This window comes from Pleurodeles waltl, chromosome 3_1 (assembly GCF_031143425.1).
Source record: "Pleurodeles waltl isolate 20211129_DDA chromosome 3_1, aPleWal1.hap1.20221129, whole genome shotgun sequence".
In the NCBI taxonomy this organism is placed as follows: domain Eukaryota; kingdom Metazoa; phylum Chordata; class Amphibia; order Caudata; family Salamandridae; genus Pleurodeles; species Pleurodeles waltl.
The window spans coordinates 1618147233-1618161742 of record NC_090440.1 but is presented as its reverse complement, the minus strand read 5'-3'; the positions used below and the strand labels follow the sequence as shown (position 1 = coordinate 1618161742).

General features: G+C 44.2%; 1 protein-coding gene across 2 annotated transcripts in view; it reads right to left on the bottom strand.

The window, feature by feature from the left end:
- Positions 1 to 14510, bottom strand: part of XIRP2 (xin actin binding repeat containing 2) — a 960073-nt gene that overhangs the window by 211892 nt on the left and 733671 nt on the right. For both annotated transcript variants that reach the window (XM_069225265.1, XM_069225266.1), the window contains one exon: positions 10487 to 10644. In XM_069225265.1, the coding sequence (XP_069081366.1) occupies positions 10487 to 10644 (158 nt within the window). The remainder of the gene's footprint in view (positions 1 to 10486; positions 10645 to 14510) is intronic.

Here is a 14510-nt window from a genome sequence, read left to right as displayed (position 1 = left end):
CCTTACTCTTGGGGGATTCCTGAATCACCAAGCCTTAATGAAGGACACAATGTCTTCTGAGTGGAAGGAAAATATGGTTTTAAAGGGTCACAGGGGCAATGAAGTGCATTTTGAGAGGAGTAATGAGTATAACAAGGAACAACTGACTCAATGGAATAATCTGCAAGTAGTTTTCCTGAAATAAATTCTATGAGAGAGCTGTATTGATTATTTGGTAGGTGGCATTGCATTTTATTTAGTGATGCCTGATAGAGCTTGGCCAGCAGAGGACTTCCTGTGAAGCTAACGTTTGTCCAAGAAAATATTTATAATTTCTGTTCTAATTTTTTGCTCAATGCACCTCAAACATTAAATCCCATTTTCTGTTGGAAACATCAGGTTCTCATAAAAGTCATCCCTACTGAAGAAATTACAGTCAGCTTTGCAGGGGACAACTAGGGTTAACTAAAACTACCTTATATTTGTGATCAAAGGTTCCATATTTTTCTACCTGTATCACTTTCCATTTCAGTGATTTATTTACACTTTAGTAGACCATTGTTTTTATTTTTATTTTGTTTTACTTTATGCAGTTTTATATAGTGCAGTCTTGGCCCATATTTTATTTCTTTTTTTGTAGGCACAAGGAGAATACATGATCTGCCCAGCGTCACAGGATGAGGAGTCGATGCGAGGACTTAAACCTGGTCCTGCAGCTCCTAGGTTGTCTGTTAGGCCACAAATTGGTTAACTTAGTTTCTCTGCAGAAAAGGAGTTTTCCCTCAGAGCTAATGGTTGATTTGTTTGAGGTAAACAAGCATTACTTTTCGGGTTCATTTTATTATTGTTATATTTTGGATTGTGTGAATACCTGCCAGAAAAGTTCTCTGGCCAGTTTCCAGCCTACTGGCTATAGAGCAAGCCAGGTGGTAAGCAGCATACACACTGGCTGGGAGAGTTCTACTATTTTTTATTGAGTTTTTCAGCATATAAAATGAGTTGTACACAATATGCCATTGATAACCTCATAAACAAAAAAACACATCACAGTTGTCATACATTGATGATAATGTCAGTACAGGTATGCCATTACTCTCACCCTTTGACAACATCCTCATATCACACAATACATTACACCATGTCAGGATTCAACATTAAATAAACTGTGATTGAGCATCAAATGTCTCTGGGATGCAAGGGCAACTGGTCTTTACAATAGATCATGTACAGTAGCCATTGTTTGTGTTTAGGTGCAGAGCTTTTACCCAGGGCTTGGCCACTTGCCGTTTTGCCAGCAGTAGTGCCATGCCACAAACTTACGATGTGAGGGTTGGAGCCGCTTGACCAGGCCCACTAAGCACATCTGGGGGGTGCAGTCCACTGGTTCTGGTACCACAGGTGACATGTCTTTCACAATGTGTACCCAAAATTGTGGCGCATATCCGGGCTAGGTTTACAAAGTCTGCTTATGATGCTCCACATCGCATGCAATGTGCTTCTCCCAGGAACACATATCTAAATAGTCTACTGGCCATGTAGTTCAGTTGCTGTAAATATTTAAAGTGAATTATTCGCAGATTGCTATTGGGTGTTAGCATCCCCAGCATTGTGCTGCAAAACCCCCTGTCCTCCATTGTCAGTGGTGCAATTCAGGAATTGTTCCATCGATCCAGAGTTGAGTTTTGAGCAAGCAATCGGTCCCCCTGAGCCGCAGTGTATATTCTGGGAACTAGGATTCTGCATGTCAGACTAGTGAGCCAGGGTTTGGTGTGCGCCAAGCGGTCGGGGTTCCACTGGAAATTAGGGGTATAGTTTACTCATAGCAGCCCGGAGGTGATAGTATGTAAATATCAGAAGTGGTGTTTCCCTCTGCACATTCGTTAGTCTGATAGGTTGAGACATTGCCCTTCAGGGTATATACAGTCCATTGTCCTTAACCCTGCTTTCGTGAAGAGAGCGAGCATGCCTGGTTTATGATTGACCAATATGACTGTGTGGGGAACATGGGGGTGTACAGAGGTAGCTTTTTGGCTCCCGCCCTTAGTGTCTTCCAGGCTTTCGTGGTGCCATGTATGGTGTTACTATCTATTCCAGGCATGTTTATATATCTGTGACGCACGATAGCGCTAAGAGGAATAGGGTACGTGTTGTCAGCCTCAACTGCCAGGTGTGGCGTGAATGCGGGGGGTTGAGTTCTACTTTTATTTGTATTGTGGTTCATGGAAATAGAAGAAGGACTGGCAACACACTGAAATTAATAAGGATCTGTGTATTGGCTGTCCTTCTTTGTCTTTGCCCCTTGGAAACAAAAGAAAGATAATTTGCTGCCTCCCACAAGCGTAAGAAAAAAGTCGTGGTCCCAGAAAAAAGTGTCTGTAGTGCCCACTGGCTACCACCAGCATAAATTAACCACAGCGCACAATAATTTTTAACTGCTAGACACATGAAGAGATGGAAATGGTGCACTGCTCATCACTAAAACTCTAAAGAAAGAAGTGGGTGTTTTGGCTTCTTCAGGGAAATGCCCAAGTTCTACAGAACAAACATGTAAAGGCACTTTAAATGGGTTAAACACTTGCATTACATGAAAACAGTATGCCTTGAGGTGCAGAAGGCTTCAGTGTATCACCATTTTTTACCATTTTGCTTAAATATACACCCTGTGGATTTTGTTTGCTCATTTATACTGAACAAAATTATGGTTGTTATTTTTCAGTTCCTAGTTCTCAAAATCAGGCTCTGCAGTCTGTATGTAATGGAAGTGAATATAGCAGACAGCCCAATAAAAAGGGAAAATATTCTGTAGTATTTTGTTTATGAATTTTGGGGGAAAAGGGATGTGTTATTTTGATGCAAATCCAGATTACACTCCCAATCTTCTTAATTTCTGAGATTTCACTGATGCTTTGCAGATCTTTTCAGTGCCTAGAAATGCATGTAAGAAGGAATAGGTAGTTTGCTGGTTGAGAATGGGATTTTAGGTAGGCTTATAAGGAGTCAGGAGAGGCAGGACCATCCTCTTCCTGACTCCCCATAGCACAACTGGGGCAGGAATCATTTTTGTGCAATTTCAGGCCATGGACTTTATCTGATTGCGGTGCAGTGTGTGAAGTATGTTGGAGGTAGCACAGAAGGAGGCAGTACGGAATGTGCTGCGCACACTTGGCTCCACGGGCTGTGCAGATTTCCTGAAGCCTGGCGTGTTGGAGGAGGCCTTGGTGTACATGTATATACTGACATCCACTGTCTCGAGCGGAGTTGAGGCCGCAGTAGCAGCCTGTTACCCACCAAGAGTTGAGGCAGCTGATAAGCGGGGCGGGGAGGGACAGGAGTGTAATCGGCAGCCAGGCTGGGAGATAATAAGAAAACAGCAGGAAGGCATTAGAGCCTTCCTGCGCCTGATAAGCAGACAACATTGGGTAGCGGCCTGCTCACTTTGAATTAGCAGTGGGGGAGGGGCCTGGGCCCACACAGGCCGAGGAAATCAGTGAGGCTGAGGGAGTTAATGGTACCGGTGCGCCACCGCCAAATTTTGGCCCATTAATTTTTCCATTAGAGCTAGAGAAAGGGGGTGCATACATAGTGAGCGCCAGGCCAAAGGATCCAAAAAGACCAAGCAGTCACAGAATTAGGAGGCTGAGGAGGCACAAATGCATCCTGTGGAACTAAGGATGGCTCAGACAGGCCAGGAGGGCTAGCCATTAATAAGTTGATGGACGTAGTATCATACAGGCCAGAGGGGACAATGGGGGCCCGGTTAATAAGTGGTAACATGTGGACCTAGAGCCCTGCAGCATTAAGCAACAAAGGATAGTCATGGAGTAAACTTAACATAAATGACAGTGCTTATGTGAAAACGGGGTGGGGTTACCAGGCCGGGAGGGAGAGGGGAATGGCAGGTCATGGTCAGGTGTGGGCAGGTTCGGGCTCTCACGCTAGTGGGTATGTTGGGCTTGGATCTCAGATGAAGGGCCACAAGTTTATGCAGAGGCAAGAGCTCATGGTGCTCGATGGCCTGGTGGTGCTGTGGACCCACCTGGTTGGTGCAGCCAGGTGGTGGTAGGAGCAACAAAGTCAGCAGGTGAGGCCAGCAGGCAGTTGCAGATGCCAATGGGGCACATGACGGCCCCTGACCTTTGGTCCGAAGACAGAGGGGGGACTCTCACACATGCATGGGCAGAATCATCCTCTAGTGGGTCAGGGCCTCTGATTAAAGGGGGCAAGAGATTGAACTGGGGTATGCATGATATGCGTCCCGAATTAGATGAATTGGAATTAGACTTTGATGAGAGCAGTGATGAGTGGGAGGAAGGTGAACTGCATGAGAATGGTGGGGTGAGCATGCTTGTGCCGTTGGATGCCAGGAGAAGTGGGGCAACAGAGTTGTCAGTTGGTGTTTTACAGAAGTCAAGAGCCAGTGATGAAGGCACCACTGAACAGAGGAAGGTAAGAAGGAATGGTGCTCTGTGTGAAATACACTGAGCGGTGGGCTAGCAAAAAAGTGGGTAAATCAGTGGGTGTGGGAGAAGGGGTGATTGAGGGTGCTGGAGCAAATAAGGACATTGAGAAGGGAGATAAGAAACATGTTGATACATCTCATTGTAAAGGTTCAGAAGACACATGAGTTCAGATGGACTCTGGGTCAGTGAAAGAGGTGAAGGTGGGGAACAACAAGGACAGTGGGGGTCATAGGAAGAGGCTGCCCTACATGGGCCTGGCAATGCCCCTGGGGTCACGTGTCAGACAAGACAAAAAAATGCTTATGAAACTCCTGGAAAGGGATATTGAAGCTATGGAAGGGTCCAAATAGAAAGTGGGAGCGGGTGCAGCATTTAAGGGTTCCCATCAAAATGGAAAATTCGACTTCAGCATTCTTGATTTACGGTAGCACTGACTTTGAGAAATATGCAAATAGGGCCATTACATCATTTAAGTACATGGACATTATAAGAAAAACACATGCATTTTATTGGTTTTGCATGGCTCAGTTATGATGAGGAGTTTGGGGCTAGGGTAAGTCTGAAGATGGAAAAACCTTGGGGGTGATGTTGACTCAAAACTTTTTATGTAGTGGATGATTCCCACACAATGAACGGCCTCGACCCATAAGGCGAATGGCCTTTCATTCACTTACAAGCCCTTTCAACCCCATCCTGCTCAGCAAGGGGTGGGTGCAGTGTCACAACCGGCAGGCAATAGCACAGGGGCGTGCTGGATCTTTAATAAAGGCTTCTGCTCTAGACACACCTATAAATTCAAACATAATTGTTCAAAATGCAGAGGGAAGCATCCAGTCACACAGTGCTTCATTTTAGCCAGCCCCTCAGAACAATGGTGGGCCTCCAAGGGTAGGGGGCAACAATTTTTTTTGGTACAAAAGGCTCATATGGCACTTAAGCTTGGGATCATACTGGCATGGTTGTTGCAATATCTGTACAGAGAAGCAACCTTGAAGCTTGAGTGTGGGTTTTCGGAGGGTTTTTGAGTAGGTTATCAGGGTCCCAGGGAACGGAGGTGGGCTGACAATTTGCGGTCAGCCAAGGATATACCGGACAAAGTGACAGCCCAATTTGGGAAAGAACTGACAGGATTGCGGGCACTTTCAATGAGTAGCCTCTTAAAAACCTGATTATATTCCCACTTGGGGTGGTGCCCAAAAAGGCTGTAGGGGAATTTCGTCTTATCCACCATTTGTCATGGCCAGAGGGTGTTTCTGTGATTAATTTTATTGCGGCAGAGGACACTAAGATGGTGAATGCTTCAGTGGACCATGCAATCGGGCAGGTCAGATTTTGCGGCGCTGAAGCTGAGTTGGCGAAGTGTGACATTATGTCAGCATTTTGTCTGCTGCTGATTCATCCTAAAGACTTTATATTGCTGGGCATGCAATTTGGGGGTGCCATTTATGTAGAAAAGTGTTTCCCATGGTCTGTGCTATTTCTTGTGCATTGTTTGAAACCTTCAGCACCTTTTCACAGTGGTTCTTCACTAAAAGGAGTGGGAACCGTATTGCATTATCTGGATGAATTCCTTTCTGTTGCAAAATAGGGGTCTGGGGATTGCTACAAAGCTCTTAGGCAGTTTGAGACAATTGTGGCTGAGTTGGGTGTGCCTTTGGCACCAGAGAAGACAGAAGACCATAGCACTGTGGTGACTTTTTTGGGACTCAAGCTTGACAAAGTTAACATGGTAGAGAGACTGCCCATGGCGAAGATGAGAGAGATTCAGATGTTTCTGGAAGAGGTGATTGGGTATGGTGTTTAGAGTTGAAGAAGGTGCAGGAACTACTCGCTTTTCTAAATTTAGCATGCAGAGTGGTTAGAGGAGAATGGACTTTTTGCTGAAGACTGGGTTTGGCAATGTCTTGTGCTATTTTGTCATAATATTAGGTGAGGATTTCCATGGCACTGAGTGCAAGTTTGGTGGTATGGTGCTCTTTTCTGGATGACTTCAATGGAGTGTCAATGCTTTTCTGGGAAGAGGATACAGTCTAGCATTAAAAAAATTTGGGGATGCAGCCGGGTCTCAGGGTTTTAGCCTTTTCTGGGATGGGAGATGGTGGAAGGAGCAGTAGCCAACACAATGGGTACAGCAGGATGGGAGCATAGTCTCTCTTGAGTTGTTGGCATTGACCATATGAGGAAAAGAACTGGTGAACAGGATGGTTATGTTTAATGTGGACAATATAACGGAGGTAGGGTTGGAGAACAAACAGAAAGCAAGGGATATGAGAATCTTATGCTTGTTGAAGCATTTCATGCTCTTATGCTTACAGCTGAATATGGTATTTAAGGCCAAGCATGTCCCCGGAGTGAACAAGTCTATAATTGATTCATTGTGTCATTCACAGTGGCAATGATTTCACAGCCTGGTACCAGGAGTGGAGAGGTCAAGGCACCCGTTCCTGCAGAAGTTTGGGAGTGGGGGGCATGAGAATTATTAGATTCATGAAACAGTCTTTAGCGGAGTCTACCAAGAAGAGGCAACACCTGGTCTGGGATGAATTTGAAAATTTAGAAGGGCATCCAGGCATGCGACTGAGTTAATATCACTGTGATAGGGAAGGACTAACGTTGCACTTTGTTATGTTTCTAGTTGATAAGCGGAGTCGCCTGCGGGCAAGTTGGCAGGTGTGTCCTTTTATGGCAAATTTTATTGAGGGGGTGATCCCACTAAAGATGATATTTTGGGGAGGGTTTTTAAAGGTTGTGGCAGGGAAAGGGGTGACCGGGTAAGGTATTGAGGGAAGCAATCACATTGGATTTGCTCTTGGGAATTCCCATACAATTGCTTGAATGTTATTATGACCAGTTTGTGTTGGCGTTGTTCAGGTTGTGCATGGTTTGGATGTTTTTTAGTGCATTTAGGGTGTCTGAATTGTTGGGTTCAGGGCGTGATGCGGGGGTGTCACATGAAGAGATGCATTTGGATCAGAGACAAGTCGAGATCTGGCTGAAAAAATCAAAGACAGATCAGTCAGGTCGGGGAACACGGATATGGTTGCAAGAGTGAGAACGTGAGGAAGGGTGTCTGGTGAGTGAATGAAGCAGGTTCACAAGTTGCCCAGGGTGTAGACAAAGGAGGTATTTTGCCATGAAGATGGGACAAGGGTCACAGCACATCAGCTGCTGGCAGTTTTGTGCATAACCTTGAAGAAGGTAGGGTGGGACCCTGCTGGTTTCAGGACCCATTCCTTTAGGATCAGGGCAGCAACTGGGATGGGATTGGGCTCATATTTGCAAGATAGGTAGGTGGAGGTCAAGGTGCTGTGAGAGATATGCGAGGAAGTGATTATCGGAATAATGGCCATGTGAGGGGGGGATGAGTGGTGTCATACAGATTTTTTAAGTTATTGCTATCCCCCCCACTCATTTTTTCCGCAGGCTGTGTGGCCCGTCTGGGGAGCCACAAGGCAGTGATGTGGATGGTGGGTCATTCCTTTATTCACTGGGCAGCCAAGTATGCAGAAGGACAGGTGTACGGATGAAAACTGGTGTTGCCAAGCAGCAGGCTTTAGATGCTCTGGTGAGGAAAGAGTGGGATGAGATGGGACAATCTTTTACCTTTATTGGCATCAATGGTGCTTAAGTGGGGATGCCCAGGCATGCTTCATACACCTGGGAGATAGCAATCTAGTACACAGTTATCCGGTTTGTCTTTGCTAAAAATGCAATGGGACTTATTATTACTAGAGCAGAAATTGGCAGGGACTTGTCTAGTATGGACTGAATTTGTGCCCCGGCAGCAATGGAGGTGGACTGTCAAACTTGCAGCCATTCACAAGGTCAGGCGGAAGCTCAAAAGAGCAATGCAGGCTTTTCATTTGGCAGAGAAAAATCAAGGTTGTGACTCACAATGGCATCAAGGAGAAAGAAATGGGGTGCTCCGTTTAGACAGTGTACATCTCTCTAACCTGGGCAATGTGTATTATATGCTGGAAATAAGGGATTTGTTGGGAGAACTGTGGTGTGAGATGATCTGGTGCAGCAGCGGGTGAATGAGTGCGGGTGAATGAGTGAGTTGCAGTGCTGTTGTGTGCTGGGGGGTGTGGCAGTAAAACTCCCTCTGGGGTTTTCCTGGGTGGTAGAAGTTGGGGGTGTGGAGAGTCAGATGCAAGTGGATCTACCCCTGAGGGGAAAAGGGAGCACGGATGAAGGATGAAGGATGAGGGCATGTGGGATGTTTGGGATGGATTAAGGAGGCTTCAATGGTGGATGCTTGAGGAAAGGAAGTGAGAAAAGAGATGCAGGACTGTAAAGTGGTGATCGAGGGAAAGGTGTAAAGAAAAGGTGTAAGCAAGATGGTGTGTAGGAGTGAAAGCTTGGGCTCATGGAAAAATGGTGGGGTTGAAAGGGGAGTTACATTAAAGATGTTGTTTAATGCTATTATGACAATGTTTATATGTTCATGTGGAGACAATTCTGTCCTAATTAAATGGTCTTTTACACTTCACCTCTGTCTCACTGTGTATGATTGTTCCACGAAATCTGTGATGCTTACATTTCCGACTTTCTACAAAAGTTTCAATAATCGATACATCACATTTCCAGAAATACACCAGAGGCTAAAAGGCGTAGTGTTTTCAATTCTCTCTAAATATGGTAGTTTTGTTTTTGCGCCACTCCATCTGCTTGAATGTAATATGTAAAACAAAAAATTGAAGGTTATTCCCAATCACTGTTGCGGTAATAAATTAAAGAAAATATAGCCTTATCTGTTAAACAGTAGAACCTATACATCTGGAGATACTTATCGTTTCATTTGAGGATGTAAAATCTGTAATGCACACTGAATATATGGCACCAAAATGTTGAAGTTGAAAAGAAAAACAATAGAGATGTTCACAGGCCTTGATCGATAGAAGCTGTGTGTAGTAGTTGGATGTGTTATGTATGTAGGTGCGTACATAATAGAAAAAAATCAAACAGCAAGGAAAATAATTCATGTTATATCAGAAAGATGTGAATAGTGATGTCAAGAGTAGTGTGACAAGAATGTCAAAAGTAGCAAAGGTGTGAGAAGAAGAAGAAAAAGAAAAGGAAGAAAATGAAGAAGAAGATAATGATGAAGAAGAAGAAGAAGAAACTAATATTATGGACAAACAAAAAAATTATTAAAGCCCAGGTCTAAATAAAAAAAAGGCACTGAAGAACACACATAAAAAATTAACAAGTATGTGAAGTTTAAATGAGATTCGGCTTCCCCGAATCAAAATAAGGAAATTATTAGTTTCCCCGAAATAATCGTGTAACCCAGAAAAACATTTTTAGTGCCACTGCACATGACATGTGTCACCTCACAAAATTGACGATGTCTTTTAAAGGCACAATTACAAAACCACCCACATGGATAACTCGGAGGAAATGGTGATGGCATATCAATCAGATATTGTACTTCATTTCCAAACATTTACCGCAAGGGTATGTTACTGATTTCGTAGAATTTGCAATGTTGGTTGAAATACAAAAATATACATAAGTGCATGTAAAATGTGCGTAATTATTTTTTGTGTAATTACATGAAATTTGGGGAAAATTGTGAGAAATGATGTGAACCACAAACCAAGGAAGCATTAGCTCAAAGACACAAGGGCGCATGTTGTGCTAAAAATAGCGCAAAAATTCACATGACACTAACAGGAGGTGCGTGCGTTCTGTTTGTTTACATTGTTCTGTGGTAGTTTTTCCCTTAACAGATGGAAAATCACACTGTAAAATAATGTCATAATTTTGGGCATTTCGTGTAACAAGCATAACGTGAGATGCCAGAAATTACGCCAGCTGACGAAAATGTTGCCCCGGCCTAACTTGCACTCTAACATGATTTTTTTTTTTTAAAAAGGAATATCAAAATGATGGTTTGGCTTGTAAGAAGTGGCGGCAATGTATTCTAACGTTTTTCCACTATGTTCTTAAAAGCAATCCAAACTCTATAAGCGCAATACGTGTTGAACTCATCTCGGGTGCTTGCATTTGAAAACATATATATATATATATAAACAGCTTACGTTTGCAGAGGAGTTTAATTTTTTGGAAACTGCAGCTTGGTACATCGCCATTCTGTCTTTCAGTGACGCAGCTTCCTGCAAATCCAATAAAACAGAAGCGCTGCTGGGGACACTCCCCTCAGACAGTTCTGACAGATGCTTGCCTGACTCACTGGAACCTGGATACAAACAAAGTACTCATTTAGGATATACACAGTGAAACTTTTTTTTCTTTGAAAAGGTTATTATATATGATTGTTGTGTATGGTCTGGATAGTAGTATAAGTGTGCTCATTCATTAATGTACGATAAAGGAATGGAAGGCGAAAAAAATTAGAGCAACAGTTTCAATGTAATTTTTGCAACATTTATTTTTTGAAAATTAACTATACAGTGCCAACGAAAGAACCAGGAATGCACAAAGGAGTGTACTTTGGAGAATGCACAATGAAGTACAACGATGAAGAAGGTGAAACACCGCCCTTGACCAGAGAACACAGCAAACATTAACATTACAGAACACCACAGACCAGACCGCGATTGGTTGATGATAACCAAACCTGAGGTGTGTGGAGGACTCGATCTTCTCCAGTTACAGCCTCTCAGATACCAATGAGGCACGCCAGGGAGGAGGTGGATCCGTGAAGGTAGGAAGAGAAGTGAGGAAGGGCAGGGGCGTAGGAGACAATAAATTTCTGGGGGGGACAGGGACAGCCTTGGGGACTTTCAATCAACCCTATACAAATCGCTCGTTGTTTACGAACTGCAGGCTCCGATAAATATACACAATCATATATATTGGAAGTGAAATAGGGAGAAAGGAAGGCATGTTTTCACAGTCTGAAAGTATCTTTTATTGTTATTTACATTCACAAAGTAAATAGCTCAAATATGAAAATAACATGTTGATTAACCTTGCATCTTCATGCACCAAGCAAATCAAGGTAGGAGGGTAAAAAGGAAGAACATACCCTTTGCGCCCCACACCCATCATGCCCTTCGCCTCATGCCAATTGGAACCGCACTGGAGAGATCAAAATCGATTAGGCACAATAGTTGTAAACTGTGCTCGGAAACCATAGTTCTAATAACACTTCTACTCCTGTGTGTGATCTTGGGAAGCTCAGCTCCACATCAGTCATAACTAGGAGCATTTCAACTGAAGAAGCTCTTGGAGTTACAGGCTATATAACATGGATTCTCTAATCTCTGTATAAACTGCAGTCACTAATTTCTTTAGAAACGTCTGTTTGTGATGCACCAATTCACAGCGTGTAAAGAAAAGACATTCACTGATTGTAAAGGAAAGACATCAGAAAATGACTATGATAGGGTTATTACAGTCGAGTTCTGACATTACAATGCCTTCTGCCAGAGCTAGCAGCCAAGGTAAAAGGCAGATCAGGTCAAAGAGCATAATTAATGCAGCTGTTTAAACCAGAAAATGGACTGTTGCTTTTCTTTCTTCTGCTCTATTTTAATAGCTTGGAATGACAGAAGCTATGCACTAAGGTTTTAAGTTGTTTGTGGGAAAGTTGGTGGTGTAAAATACCCCCTGTGTACATAAGGATATTGCAAGTCACTTTAAAGTTCATACCTTATAAACAAGCATTGGCAAAGTCAATAGGTCTCGCCTATGCAAGTTCTATTGCCTTTGCCAATGTGTTTTAGCCACCCTGTACACTAGTGAGACTACTATTCAGCATGGCTCAAAGTTAATGGCATAAAGGAGAATGATGTGTCATCGACTGGTGTGGCTTAGTATCATGGAGTAAGTAGAGTGCCCTAGAATGGAGCAGTAAACTTAACTTTAAAGGAACAGGGGTCACTTGAAAAAAATGCAACACCACTCCCATAAACAATGATATTAAAGTAGTATGCAAATAGAATGTTTTATGCATTTATTCAATCAAAATATAAAAGATCAAATGTAGTGGGAAAACATCAACAGGGGAAATCGAGAAAGACTGGTATTCGGGCATTACACAAGTTATCTGGATGACCCAATGTCGCCAATTACAAGAAAACTGTAAAAAGTAACCTGTATAGTACAGTGGCTTGGAGGAGGCTGGCCTTGTTTGTAGTGGGCACCTATGGTACTTACACCTTATACAACGTCCATTTATCCCTTACTAGTGAAATGTAGGCAGTGTCTAGATGCCAGGCTCTCTAGGGGTGGCTGTAGTCAAGTCTTATCTAGGAGACATGCAAAACTCATGCAATACCACCGTAGTCACACAGTACTCACACACATGAAAAAAAATACTCAGTGTTACAAAAATAAAGGTACTTTATTTTAGTGACACAAATGCCAAAAGTACCATAGAGACTATACTCCCTTAGGAGGTAAGTAATACACCAATTATATACACTAGTATGCAGCAATAGCAATAAAAACAGTTAGAAAACAGTGCAATTAGTGAAAATCACAATGGTTAGAAATGGGCCTAGGGGAAACACGAACTATGTACTAAGAAAGTGGAATGCGAATGCGGTTTCCCACCTAGGCAAGTGTGGTGTGTAGAGGGGCGCTGGGAGCATTAGAGAACACCAAAGGTAAGTAATAAAACCCACCTCAGAGCCCAGGAAAGCAGGAGTAAATCACAGTAACTTTCGTAGAACACACAAGAACACGAGACAGAAGATAATGCAAGAACCAGAAGATACTTCAAGACACAAAGGGTGGATTCCTGGAGCTAAAGACCTGTGGAAGAATGGGACTAAGTCCAAGAAGCACAGAAGAGTCCAGGGAGGACAGGGGCCCCTGCTAACCCGAATCAAGGTGCAAAAGAAGAACCACTGGTGAAGTCAGTACTGCACCCAAGAAGATGGTTGCGGGTTTGTGGTTGGTGCAGATGATATCCCACACCGGATGGATGATTGCAGCCTGGTTTGCATTGCTGGATTCCACCAACAAGCCTTGGCACAGGAAAAGCTCATGGTTAGCGGAAAATGGCACTGCCTGGGACCAGGAGGGACCTGGTGGACTCTACCCAGGAGGAGGAGTCAGAGGGGGCTCTCAGCAACTCAGAGAGCCCACAGAATACCAGCCAGCGCACACAGGAGTCCCCCAGCACGGAGACAAAGGAGTTGCAAAAGGAGGCCCGCGCAGCACAAAAACAAAGGATCCCACACCGCCAGAGAACCACTCAGGAAGCTGTGCATCTCAGGAAGGAGTGCTGGGGGCCGGAGCTACAATGTGCACAAAGAATTTCATAGAAGGATGCCACACGCCTTGGCAACTGAAAAACACGTGGTGCACGGGGTACTGTCTTGCGTGAGAAGGCAAGCTCTTACCTCCACCAAAGTTGGACAGTAGGACGTCAGGACCATCGGGACCACTTCAGTCTACCACCCATGATGCAGGATCCATGCAACTCGTCAGGAGAGGGGACCCATGCAGATGGTCATCGTTGCAGAGAGGTGCCTGCTGAAGCAGGGGAGTGACTCCTTCACTCCAAGGGAGATTCATTCATTCTTCTGGTGCAGACTGAAGACAGGCTGTTCTCTGAGGATGCACAACCCGGAAACAGCTGCAGTTGCTGGCAGGAGCTGAAGTTACAATGTTGCAGAAGTCATCTTTGCTTCGTTGTTGCAGTTTGTGGAGTTCCTGGAGGGTCCAGATGCAGTTTCTTCAGTGAGAAGGTGAAGTAAAGGATGCAGAGGATTCCTGCTGGAGTCTTGCAATCTGAATCTGAAGAACCTCCCAAAGGAGAGACCCTAAATAGCCCTGAAAGGAGGATTGGTCAGCTAAACAGGTAAGCACCTATCAGAGGACGGCTCTGACACCACCTGCTGGCACTGGCCACTCAGATGCTCCCGTAGGTCCCTGCCAACTTGGAATCCAAGATGGCAAAACTCAGGGACCCTCTGGAGGAGCTCTGAGCACCACACCTGGGGTGGTGATGGACAGGGGAGTGGTCAATCCCCTTTCCTTTGTCCCGTTTCGTGCCAGAGCAGGGACTGGGGGTACCTGAACCGGTGTAGACTGGATTATGTAAGGAGGGCAGCAAATATGCCCTTCAAAGCATTTCCAGTGGCCTGG